The sequence below is a fragment of the Oratosquilla oratoria genome, chromosome 44 (assembly GCF_046742065.1).
Source record: "Oratosquilla oratoria isolate Oo_2021 chromosome 44, ASM4674206v1, whole genome shotgun sequence".
NCBI classification, from domain to species: Eukaryota; Metazoa; Arthropoda; class Malacostraca; order Stomatopoda; family Squillidae; genus Oratosquilla; species Oratosquilla oratoria.
In genome coordinates, this window is record NC_134820.1 from 11807438 (window position 1) to 11820100 (window position 12663).

At 37.3% G+C, this 12663-nt stretch overlaps 1 protein-coding gene across 5 annotated transcripts in view; it reads left to right on the forward strand.

The window, feature by feature from the left end:
- Window positions 1–536: 536 nt before the first annotated feature.
- Madm (MLF1-adaptor molecule) overlaps window positions 537–12663 on the forward strand; it is a 274209-nt gene continuing 262082 nt past the window's right edge. For 2 of the 5 annotated variants that reach the window (XM_076180164.1, XM_076180166.1), the window contains exon 1: window positions 538–792. In XM_076180164.1, the coding sequence (XP_076036279.1) occupies window positions 664–792 (129 nt within the window). In that variant the 5' untranslated portion in view covers window positions 538–663. Of the gene's footprint in view, window positions 793–12663 lie in introns of all 5 variants that reach the window. The other 3 variants (XM_076180168.1, XM_076180169.1, XM_076180167.1) reach the window with 2 other exon arrangements.

Consider the following 12663-nt stretch of genomic DNA (forward strand, 5'->3'; position numbering starts at 1 on the left):
CTCAAATTATTACTATTGCATCATTTGATTTAAAGCAAAACTTAGCAGTTTGTACATATTTTACCTTTTATATCCATGATGGAATGCTAAATAATCTTATACAGTCTTGAGAAAAGAAACTGTTCTTCTAGAAAGAAAATTGTCATAAATTCTAACGATCGATATCTAAACAATTTCATATTTTGAAAATATTTACTACTTACATCGTGAAAAAATAATAATGCCACTTGTGTTGATATCTATCAATATTTCACACGAAAGAAAGAAATTAATCGATTAAACTTAATCTATAACTATCGAATGTTGCCATTTGAGCCTTAATATAACAATTTGGCAAACTTCCTTCTGTAATATTTTGTTAAATGCTGTTAATATTCTCATATCCATAGATTATATAAACTATAATTCTAACATATATTATTAGTGATATATTTTTATTTCTATTTGTTTTTATAAAACTATTTGTGATAAGTTCGGATCTCGAAGGTGGCGCAATCTTTCGGTGCTCTGGCTAAACTCGAGCCAGCCCGATTGGCAACGCTAGGCCAGGCAAGTCAACAGTTTCCCTTTTGGATGTGACGGGAGAATAGTGACTGGTGATGAGTCGGTAGTGAAAATTCCATCTAAATTGTTCTCTTAGGTTCATACCCCCGAAGAACCATAATGACGGGGAGTAAGAACGGTAATGACGTAGATTCTAAATCCCCGCGGGAGAGTGGGGAGGACAGCGAGGATGAAAGTGAAATATTGGAGGAGAGCCCCTGTGGACGATGGTCGAAGAGGAGACAAGAGGTAAGACACTTTGGGATTGTTATTTCGATATGTATTTAGGTATTTTTGTACTAGGTTGCTTATAATTATATATCGCTTGTGTTTCAATATGTTTGAGGACTTTTATTTACCACATGAATAATATTAAGTATTTGTTTTTTGGGTGGAATGAGTACTTACATGAAAGGACAGGATACGTCTGACAACCTTGAATCCTATTTGGCACCAAAACAGCGATCCCAGTTGCCGTTGCCATCACACTTGGTTAACCATTTAATGTAAAATCGACAACAAGAAGGGAGCAGTGTGTTGCTTTGTCATCTCAAATGAACATGAAACTCATAAAGCGCGAAAACATTTATATGTGTGTGTCATATCCATGGGCGGAATTCTTTTAAAAAAATCCACAGTATTTACAATTTCATGAGGAATGTTTTGTTCACACGGTAAACATAACATTATACAGTACAGTTCTTAATTGGATGGAATGGAAATTATTAATCCTTACCGAAGGGCAGGAGAGAAGCAACTGGAATGAAGAATTTAGATATGAATGTGGGAGAACATTAATGGACTTCATGCTGGTTGGATTTTTTGTCTGTAATTGCACAATCATAGGTGCCACATTTGTAAAAGCTGTATCATCAGTAATCCCTCTTTCATCAGTGATATGATGTCACTGTATCTTGTGTGTCATTTTTTATAGCAGATGTATAAAATGAAATGACCAAGGAATGACTTTTGAGTTGTCTTAAGATAGTCATAGGCTTACAAAAGAATATTTAGGTTAATTGGTTTTGCCAATATATTTTTGGGTCAAGACGAATGAGGGGGCTATAAGTGAACTTGTAATCAAGTTGCCTTGTTACTTGGTTGTATCCTAATATTCAATTTATCCGACTTGCAACCTCAACTTTATTTCCCAGTCATTGTGGTTTTGACATTTATTGATACCATGGTTAACAATATAAAGCGTTTATACAATATGGCTGACAGTACAAGGAATTTGCAACTGAAGTGACAAGCAGTATTTGTTACTTTTACTCTGAGGGTATTATCATTATTGTTATTATTATTATTTTTTTTTTATACTCTGTGAGAGGGTGTTATAATTATTTTTGTTATAATTTAATTGCAACACAAAGTAGCCACAAACAAACAATAATAGTGTCATTTGATGTAAATGGTGGTTGAGCATTATAAAGGTTGAATAGGACACACTTGACAAATCATGAGAAAGAGCTTTCCTAGAATACAGTGGCTTAAGGACACTGTATCCCTAATTGCAGTTTCACCAATTTTTAGCATTGTAGTTCATAACCTTACATGAGAGACTTGAGAGAATTTCAACCTCTACTCCGCCCAAAAATGACTAACACAGGCATAGATAATGATATCAAATATGTATAAGGTTGTTATCCAATCTCTTATTTTTGTTCTTTTAATTTGTCTCCTCGTTCAAGGACTAGAATATCCACAATAAACCAGTAATTCTTTAACATTTGATTGTTGTGGACACTTCTTCAGTGGGTATCCAGTCAAAACGTCCCCAGTGTGGTAGTACCAAAACATCCCCGGGTCAGTGATCAGTACTCCTGTCCCAATAACATTTAGATCTTGACTACTTGCCTTACAGCCCACCTCGGGATTTAGATAGATTAGTTTACTTTTTATTTTGCAGTCAAAGACACATAAAAATACAATGCATAATATTGCAAGGATGACATTTGAAACGTATTTCCATTGTGGTCATCTTGAATATCAAATAATCCAGATACATTTAAATGATAATAAATACTTGAATATAATCATTGACACTCGTTATGCAGAGAAAGAAAAAATTAATGTATATGGCTAGAATCAGATAACACTCCCGAGGAGTGTTAACAAATGCTGTCATGCGAGAATAAAAAGAAATATGCCATATTTGATGGCTTACAAGATGTGCTTTTTTATAGTCTCGGAAAATCAGCTTTGTGGTAGTGGCTAGTTCTAGTGGTAAGTGTACAGTAGCAGTAGCCTTTTTACCACACCATAAACATTTTCACACATGTAAACAAAGATGTGATTGCTTGTACATTTTTCTCTCTATTTCTCCCTCTCTCCAAAGGTAATAATGTATAACAGGTCATACATACTGGTAATTTATGTAAAGTAACACCATTCAGGAGAAATCAAATAACACAACCATGCATGTGCCAAAACAATGCCATCCCAAACTGAGGTGTGTCTTATAAGCCTGTGCATCCTATAAATGCAGTATGTATCAATACTATAATACATGTCAAAGTGTATTAGACATTTTGCTGTATGATATAGAACCCACCAGTTGGTTCCAGAATCTTTAATGCAGTGGAACCAGGTTGAATATATATACTGAAAATTAGTTACATGGTAGGATCTTTGTTCTCCCACAATCCGTTCAGGGAAACTGTTCCAGAAGTGATTTGGTCAAGGACCAAAGCAAGTATACTGATGTGCTGAATACAGCTTCAGCATGGTGATGTTTTTCCATGAAACTATGAATTTCTCCCCACATTCCATTTCTCTCTGTTCAGATTGGTTGAGAACCAATATTTTGGTCAATTGCTGGAGCAAAAAAAAAAAAAAAAATCTCTAAATAGTTTGGTTGTGAACCGATTTGTTCAACATGTGAGATGTTTGAGTATTGAGATTCTACCGTATTTTTTAATCTTTGTTGACTACTGCTGTTGTCATAGATTGCAACATATTGTAATCAAAGGACATGAAAGCTGTGCAAGAGATATATATTAAGTCATCCATCAGAAAGAATGTTTCATATAAATACAGCTAGCAACATAATCAGTTTTGCTGATGACACTCTGGTCATCAAAGAAATGTATTTTTCCGGATTATATCTATTGCAAGAGGACTTAGAAAAATTAAACAAATTGATACTAACAACATGGAATTTAATGCAAACAATTTCCAGCTAATATATCTTAACTGTTCAAAAAATTGTATATCCATATCTGGATCCTGCATAAACATCATGACTCTAGCTGAACATGCTCATTTCCTTGGGAGTTAGCCTGTCAGTATGATGTAATTTCACTGGCTGGATCATTAGAACATTCAAGTACAGTAAGTCCTCATTATATGGTACATATGCGTTCCTGAAAACCTTACAGCAAATTGAAATTACCGTATACCGAACCCATTATAACATGTAATAATAGGCAGACGTACCTTCTCCCTGCTCTTTCCTCTTCAAAATATCTAGTGGATACCGTATCTGTGAATTTTTCTTACCATAAATAGAATCGAGGGTAGTAATTACCAAATACCATAAATGTGAATTTACCGGATAAAGAATTACCGTATAAGGAGGACTCACTGTACATGAATTTGAGTCTAGGTATGTTAGAAAATTAGAGAATAGTAGACAAGACCCAACAAGTGTTGCTCCGTGTCTGTATACACCATTAGGTAAATACTTAGCCTTGCCTCAAATATATAGAAGTATATGATGACATCTTTAGTGTCCAGCAGTAATCAGCATATAACTCCAATCATCTTGGTGCCACATTTTTATGTCCAACATGTCCTGGTGAAATCTACCGGCTTTCACCAGTAGGCTTTTCATTTTTCAGATCAGATCCTACATCTGTGATCCTACAAATATACCATCCCTGATTTTTTTTTAATCAGTGGCTCTGGGTGGGGGGGATTTATTCCTCAAATTTGGGTTCATATTTTTGGCAAAAAATTTCATCAACTAGAGTATGTACAATGAAGGTAAATAGATTTTCTCAGTACAGACATGGAGGTTTGATAACCTTTCCAATCAGTGATGATTGTTTTGGTCATATTTGCCATACAACAAGGCTAATCTATGTGCAACTAAGCTGCACGCTGAGTAAAAGTGCCAGGACGTTTAGGTCACCACATACATTCATCCCATAAGAAGGTTCGTGATATGTTAATTCATCATAATCAGTGCATGCACCAAAGAAATGTAGGGGACGCATTTCTGTTGTTGGATAGAATCATTTTCAAGCTTATTTTTAGCATTGAAATGGGTGGCACTCATTGTTATATTAATGGCCAGTTGCCTCCATAACAAAATGAACATTATTGGACTATGTAAGAACATCTTCAAGGGAAAAAAAATTCTATAGAAATATGGTAATTATGATAAAAGGAAACTTTCTGTGGTAGATTCCATCTCTGACCTGAATTACAAAAGTTTAGCTTCTTAAGCAAATTTAAATTGCAAATGAGGTGATTAAGATCTTGTCTTGGCAATTGTAACATGAGCAGTTGGATGTCCATAATGTCTTTTACTTTGTCTAACCATATTTCATCACAATGTTTGTCACTGTCATATTTCTTTGGCTGTTGCATATGAGACATTACCCAAATAGCAGATGGTAAATTAGGATATGTAAACAGTATGCTTTGCTTCAAATGTTATACCAGTTTTATTTTTCAAGCGGGTTGATCAGCAACCAAAAACATGATCTTTGGGTTCTCCAAACTGTAGGAATGATAAAAAGCATACATTATGGTTTGAGGACCACAATGGAAATAAGCATACATGCTTTTTGTGTTATCCTTGGCAATTTGCATTTATTTTTCCGAACTATGCGTTCTTGTCATTATTTGCACTTCATGTACATTGATTCATTGCTAAATAAAGTCTATCTATCTATAATCTTTTGCTCGTGTTGAGAAACCTGAAACACTTGTTAGCAAGTATGAGAGGCAGGGGACAGCTTTTATCGATGTAATGCACTTTACAACCAAAGTAATGATGCCTGTGATGATGCTTTTCATTATTTGAATATTGGTTAACCATGGATATAGCTGAACTTGCTTTGAATGCACAAATTTTTTGTATTACAAAGATGGATGAGTATCAGTACAACACTTTAATACATGTACACATAGCCAATGTCTGTCAGCAGAGTAGAAACAACACTTACATGTTGAGTTTAACCTGCAACTGATAGAGAACGGCTTCATAAGGGTGGGCTCTATTTATATGTAAAAAAAAAAGTAATTTCTGTAGACCCCCTTTGATTCATTTATCGATAATTATGCTCTTAAAAAGAAGTTATTGCATTTGACAGAGAGAGAATATATAAGGATGGCCCACTCATGTAGAGGTTCCATGATGATGGGAATAGAATAGAGCATCGTAGGGCATTAAGCGGTGTGTATACAAAGTATTACATGAAAATTTGACTTAAGCTTTGTAGAAAAGGAGTTTTTCCATACCCACAATCAGAGACTTCTTCATATGAAAAAAATTTGTATATTGATGATAGTCAAAAAAATTGTGGGAACTTAAAGTTGGTTTCTGGCAACTTTCCATATTTAAGCATGTTGGCCATTGGCCCGCTGCAGCCAGAGGCTATCAGTAGGCTGTGATACGTTACTCAGAAACTCACAAATCAGGCCTTCTAAAACCTTTGTGAACTGCCAATATTGTTGCTTTCAGGGGATGAGAAAAAAAATGTTTCATGTTAATGGAAACATAAAAATATCCCTATATGTACTGACACTCCATGCACCTGTCATCTTTTGCTTTCACTCACAATTTAGCTATAATGAAAGTTAGAGATGCTCTTCTTTATATGAAGAGGTTCCTCAATTACTTCATTTATAGATTGGTACCACATTGGCCCTCTTCCAGTCCTGAAGCACTATACTGTCTTCTGATAAAAACTTGGTTGTATTGTGAATCTTGGCCACCAGTTCTCTGCATTCATTAATTCTACTGTTGGATTTCCTGCCACACCCAAGGGCTTCCCAACGTAATTTATTATATCTTTCATACTTTGTTTTAATCCTTCACAACCATGCTTATTGCTTTTAACCCCATATTCCTACTTTTCTCTTCATTGTTAATTAAGTGAAATTAACTAGATTTATTGTATTATTATTATTTTAGGTTGTATTGATGCATTTTGATTGCCCCTCTTCTAATTTTGCCTTGGTGATTCTTTCTATATGTCAGTTTGTCATTGGTGAACATGTAAACAGTTTAGGTTCATTTTCACAGAAGAAAATTGTACCTTTTTTTAACAATCTTTTTTCCATCCAGAGTTCTGTTGGTTTTCTTTCTCTTTCATGTCATGTTTTTGCTGCCTTGCATCTTTTGTTGAACCAATAATTATTTCTCTTACTAACCCTTAGGATGGTTTGGACACATGGAAAGAATGAATGAAGACCAGTGAAAGAGGTGTGGAATCAGAGGTGGAAGGGGTGAACATGAGGGGGCAACCTAAGATGAGATGGATGGATGTATGGGGTAAAAGGGGCATTGGGAAAGAGGGGAATGTCTGTTGAGGAAGGATGGGAGAGGACAGAAGATAGGGTTGAATGGAGAATGATTGTGTATGGATGATGCTATGATGTATGAGGGGGAGTGGGTGGGGGATGGGGGGTGAAGGAGTATGTGTGAGAAATAAATTGACACAGCCTGAAGGGATCATCCTTTTCTGCATGAGGGGACAGAGAGGGGCGGTCGCCAGTTTAATGAAGCGGCCTTGCTGTGGATGTGCTGTGTCTTATGACACTGCTTCTGACCCAGGGCAGTGGGCAAGATGTAGGGATGACCCGTCATCCAGGAGGTGTCAAGATAAGAGGGCAGATGGGGAGGGGAGTATGTTGGGGATGGAATAGGTGGGAGTGGTTTTTATGCCTTTTTTCTACCTCCCTTATAAAGGGAAAATACCCTTTGATATATGTATGTATGTACGTACTAATCCTTGGCACAGTTTTCCATGCACATATTCTGGAAGTTTAGAAAAAATCCATAACTTTGATGTTAGTTCCATTATTTCTTAGAATTCGTTTTTAATTTCCAACTGATATTCCTTGTACTCGTTTGTTTTCGAAAGCCTCATTTTCATCTTGAAGATGTTTCTTTTTCTGTTGAAATTGAATCAGGTTGTACAACCTTAGTCTGATCACAACCTGTATTACTTCTGTATTGCTGTTGCTTTCTTCTCCTTTGTAAGTTTGATTTTCTTGTAGTCCATTTATGACCATGTTTTAAAGGAACTAATGCAGTGATTTTTAAACTGTGCTGCAACTATTCCCCTAAGTGTGCCATGCAAATTTTATGGTTAGGTATGTGTACTTAAATTTAGTATTACACATGCATGGATGCACATATTCATACTAATATTAAGCCAGATGTGTATTTCTGTCAGTGGAATAGATACCAAACTTAGACTACACTGACTGTAGAGTTGGTGCACTGTCAAAGCCCAAGGTATGTCATTAGTGTGGCAGTAAGCAATAAAGTTTGAGAACCTCTGGTCTAATGACATACCTGCATAATGTGATCTTCCAAAAGAGACATCCAAAAGAGTACTTTCCCTGCCCGCCACTGGTTTTTAAACCTTTTCAGTTTCCTACTTCCACTTGGATGTATGGCCCCGAAAAGCTAACTTGTTGTTTGTGTTGAGTCCAAGATTTTTCTATCAACTTCGAATGTATTTCTTTAACCTTTTAAACACATAGAGCTAACAACCAGTAATTGCTCCCATCTTACTAATTCCAGTCTGTGGCATAGAAAGTTCCTCTCTAATTCAATGGTCCAAGGTTTCTTCCTAAGGCGATCAATGGAATATCTCAAAGACCATTGCCATCCTCTGTGGCAGTTGTGGGTATTCAATAAAAAATGAGGCAATGACTGGTTAATACTTTTAGAAGGAATTGTTATTTATTTTATTTTTATTTTATTTATTTTTTGTGACTTTCTCTGCAAAAATAGATCTCACTTCGGTTGCTTCATGAATATACTCCAAACTTTCAGATGCATGACTGAATTATCATGTTCTTCCCCACTTGGTATAGAAGTCCTCCTACCAATATTTACTTAGTTTTTTTTTTAAGTTGTATCATCATGGAACTCGGGGGACTTGCATGTGGGACGTCAGGGAGGTTCATCTCTCTGACACCCGTTTTCAAAACTCAACAGCTTTACTTCCATCAAGTGCGGCCCTAACATTTGGTTTCTTGATGTGCCTTGGATCTATAACACCCTAAACATTTTCTTCCACCTTTCCATATATAAAAGCTAAGAACTACCAGCTGCCACAATATAATGACAGAAAATATGTACACTAATATGACAGACAATACTTCAAAGTTTCTTTCTGGAGAAATCTACGAGACCCGTTCTTTGTGAATGGATAGGTTGCATCCATATGCGAGGTGGAACGATACATCTGAATGGAAGACTACTTGCATTTTTTCAATACTTATAATGATATGAAAGTTCTAACAATACTGCCTTGTTGCTCGACGTTAATGTACAATTGGAGCAAAAGAGTAGTGCGTTTAGTTTCTAGAAAAGTCTGAGAATGTCCTGGTTGGAGAAGCGGGGTTTGTCATCGTGTAGAAAGACGAGGAAAAGGTAATGACTGCTATAAAAATATAATTGCGGGCTGTCAAAGATTTAGGAACTATGTTACTATTTTTTTCTGTTATTCAGTGATTTTTATGTTACATAGACCGCGGTTTAACCTCTGTAGAAGGTTGCCGATACGGTAGTGGTTGCAGGAGTGGTAGTGGTAGACACTCGTATCGATTGGTCTGGGACTGTGGAAGGTAGCGGAGGGTTAGGGTGAGAGGAGGAGTAGACGCCGCCGAATGGTTGGTGCGGGCGTGGGAAGGGTAGGACCACATGGGGGTGGGGCTGTTAGGAGTACAGTGGGATATAGTTGTAGATTTTGAATTAGTTGAATATATTTAAATGTATGATGAATGTGTAATATATGATGATGGCTTGTATGCTTGGCGAGATAAAATTGTAAAATTTGTTATATTGATACCAGGCAGTATGTAGCAGCGTTGCTCTATATAATATTGTTAATGTAGCAAGACTTTGGGGTTACCCTTGATAATGCGCATGATCTACATTTACACCGTAATCAAGTTTGTATATTGTAATGAAAGTATGCGCACATGTGATTAGTAAAGTTGTTTTCGTCGTGCGTTGACTGTGCTATATGTGTTAGGTCCTTGGCCGTAGAGGAATATTTAAATATTGCATTAATTTCTTTACTTTCAATGTCCCATTAGTACACAAAGTACATAGTAAAAACTCGACAACATGCCGTAATGAATTGAGAAATCTTGTGTTTAGAAATGTGTAAATATGATTAACCGAAAAGTACGCCACAATGTAGTGTTTGGCTGTTTCTGGACCATCGGAAATACGCCAGTCGAGTCTTTTGGCGGGAAATAGACCACGCGAGGGAGCTCAATTTCATTGAATGTATGTATTTGTTTTTCGGGGTTTGTTATTAACATAATTTAAAGAGAAAACATATAATTACAGTAACAGTAAGCGTGGGGAATTTTTATTGTGCCGTTTCAAAAAATATAAAGAATTTCTTTTTGTTGGAAATTCCAACAGTGAGCTGCTTTAGCGCGTTCGGAAGTACAGTGGCCGCAGATGTATCCGTCACGAGAAACATTTTAAAGTCATTTTTACATGTTTTCGTGAGGTATATTAGGGTAAGACTAGGCCTCAGTACATGTTTACATAATTTGTTTCTGAATAAAAGAAATCGTCCTTTCGAATACATTCGAAAAAATGCGCCCTGACGTTAGGATGGGTATACATAGTTTATTTATTCATGAATAAGATTTTTTTTTATAAAATAAATTATTTTTCAAACTCTTGTAGTAATAGTAATCACATATGTTCATATGCAAATGTAACCTCACCAAAATATCAACGTTAATTGGTTCGTAAGTCATGTTTCTGATCCTGTTTCTCATGTCTGACCCACGATTAAATACTCGTTGTGTTAACCATTTCTATGTTCTTCTGTTCTTTCTACTTAACTGACATTGTAGATTCTATTTTGTCACCAATGTCTTTATCATAATATGAACTATATTTTATTTCTGATTAGTTTATCTGACCTTTGGTATACTTATATTCTAACTTCTGATTTGTATATCTTCTACATGCTGAGTGATTAGCCTAACCTGTCATCACTAATATGGCTCGTATCACCACACATTTGTGGCTAATCTATTTTCCTACGCATACGATGCAATACAATAGGCGACGTTGTTCTTTTTAACGGTTTTTCGTAATCGAACTCTGGTTTAGGCAGCTCCGAGGAGGCGCACGTGCTGAAGGATGGGGCTAAATGATCAAGGGATACCGGTAATGACGAAGGCGCACGTGGCGAGGTCGAGAACTAGGTGGAGGAGGAGGATGGAGAGGTTATTGTATAGGCCAAGGAAAGCACAGTCCTCCTCTTCAAACCTTAAGAAATCGCCGAGGGTCACCCCCTGTATGGGAGACTGCATCATAAGTACTTTATACGTATGGGTGTAGTTCTCCTATACACCAGAGTCACGGACAGTCTTTGTACGACTGCAGACTAATCTTCCCTCAAAGAGAATTGATTGTCATCTACGTCTTCTACAACTCTTCCTCCGTTCTGCTGCACTCTTTAAGAAATCTCTCATCATGACTCTGCCTCAGTGGGGCATTGTCACCTCAAGGACGCTGAGAGGGACACGTGGCCACTCGAGAGGACTATAGGTCGCTCCTCTTTTGGACGTTTCTGAAAGTCTGTATTGACTCCTAATATTCGAAGGTTCTAGATTTTGTAGATTACCAATGCACAGAACCTGAAGTATCAATGGGCAGCGTCGTTTGTCTTTTATTTTATTTTATTTTATTTATTTTTTGTTGTATTGGTTTGGCGATATCGATCAACCTATGGAACTTTTCTACCTCGTTTAAGTATGCACACGAATGCCAGAAGCGCTTTTCCCCCTGTAAAGGGGGTGGCCGACTGAAACACACACACACACTTCCTACACGTGATAACTCATTGACTGCCCCTACTCATTTTAGCTCCTCGTGGATGAAGGGCCATCCCTGACTCTTGCCACACCGCTCGGATCGTGACAATGCAGCAAGACACAATTCGAAAAGCTATGTCAACGCATGGACTGTAGCGATCGTTTTTATTGATATTTACCTACCTAGGACCGGTCGATTGAATGCATTTGATTGGGAGTGGGAGTCTCGTTGTTATTGGAGTGTTAGGAGTACCTGTTGCTGTAGAATGGAGTATATCAAGATAGCGTGCGCGCACGTGTTTGGCCACGATGCCAGAACGTCCAGGAAATGACATCTATGACATCCATATCCCAGCCTGCTTGTGAGGAACAGATAATTGGTTACCAAGGCAACCGGGCTGGCCAGACGGTGTGTGTGTGTAGGGCTGGAAGTGACCGCGTTTGTATAGGTAACGGTTATATTGAGGAACCAGGAAGTGCGTAGCTTCGGCCGATAGAGTCGTGTATGTGTTCCGTGAATGAGTTGGATTTTCAAGGGAATTGATAAGAAGAGCATAAGAATGAAGGAGACTGCAAGAGACCATAAGGCCTACACTAGTCAGCCCCATGTCCATTACCACCTATCATCCCCATCCATAAAGTTATCTAAACTTCTAACCGATAGTTTCAGTGCTTACTACATGGTTAGTAAGTCTATTCCATTCGTTGACCACTTTTGATAAACCTATTCTTGCCTATGTACTCCTTAAGTCTAAAATTGTCCAATTTAAACCCATTACTGCGAGTCCTGCCCTGTTGTCTTAATATGATGATCTTGTCTGCATCCCCTTGGTTAAAGCCCTCGATCCACTTGAAAACCTATATTAGGTCACCCCGCACCGTGCGTCTTTCCAAAGTGTGAATTAAGGTTCCTAAGCCTGTTCTCGCAATATAAATTTCTGAGCCCATGTATCATTTTGGTCATTCTCCTCTGTACTGATTCTAGTGAATTGATATCGATTCTATGGGACGCAGACCAAAACTGTCCCGCATAGTTAAGGATAGGTTAAACTAAAACCAGATAGAGTTTGATAA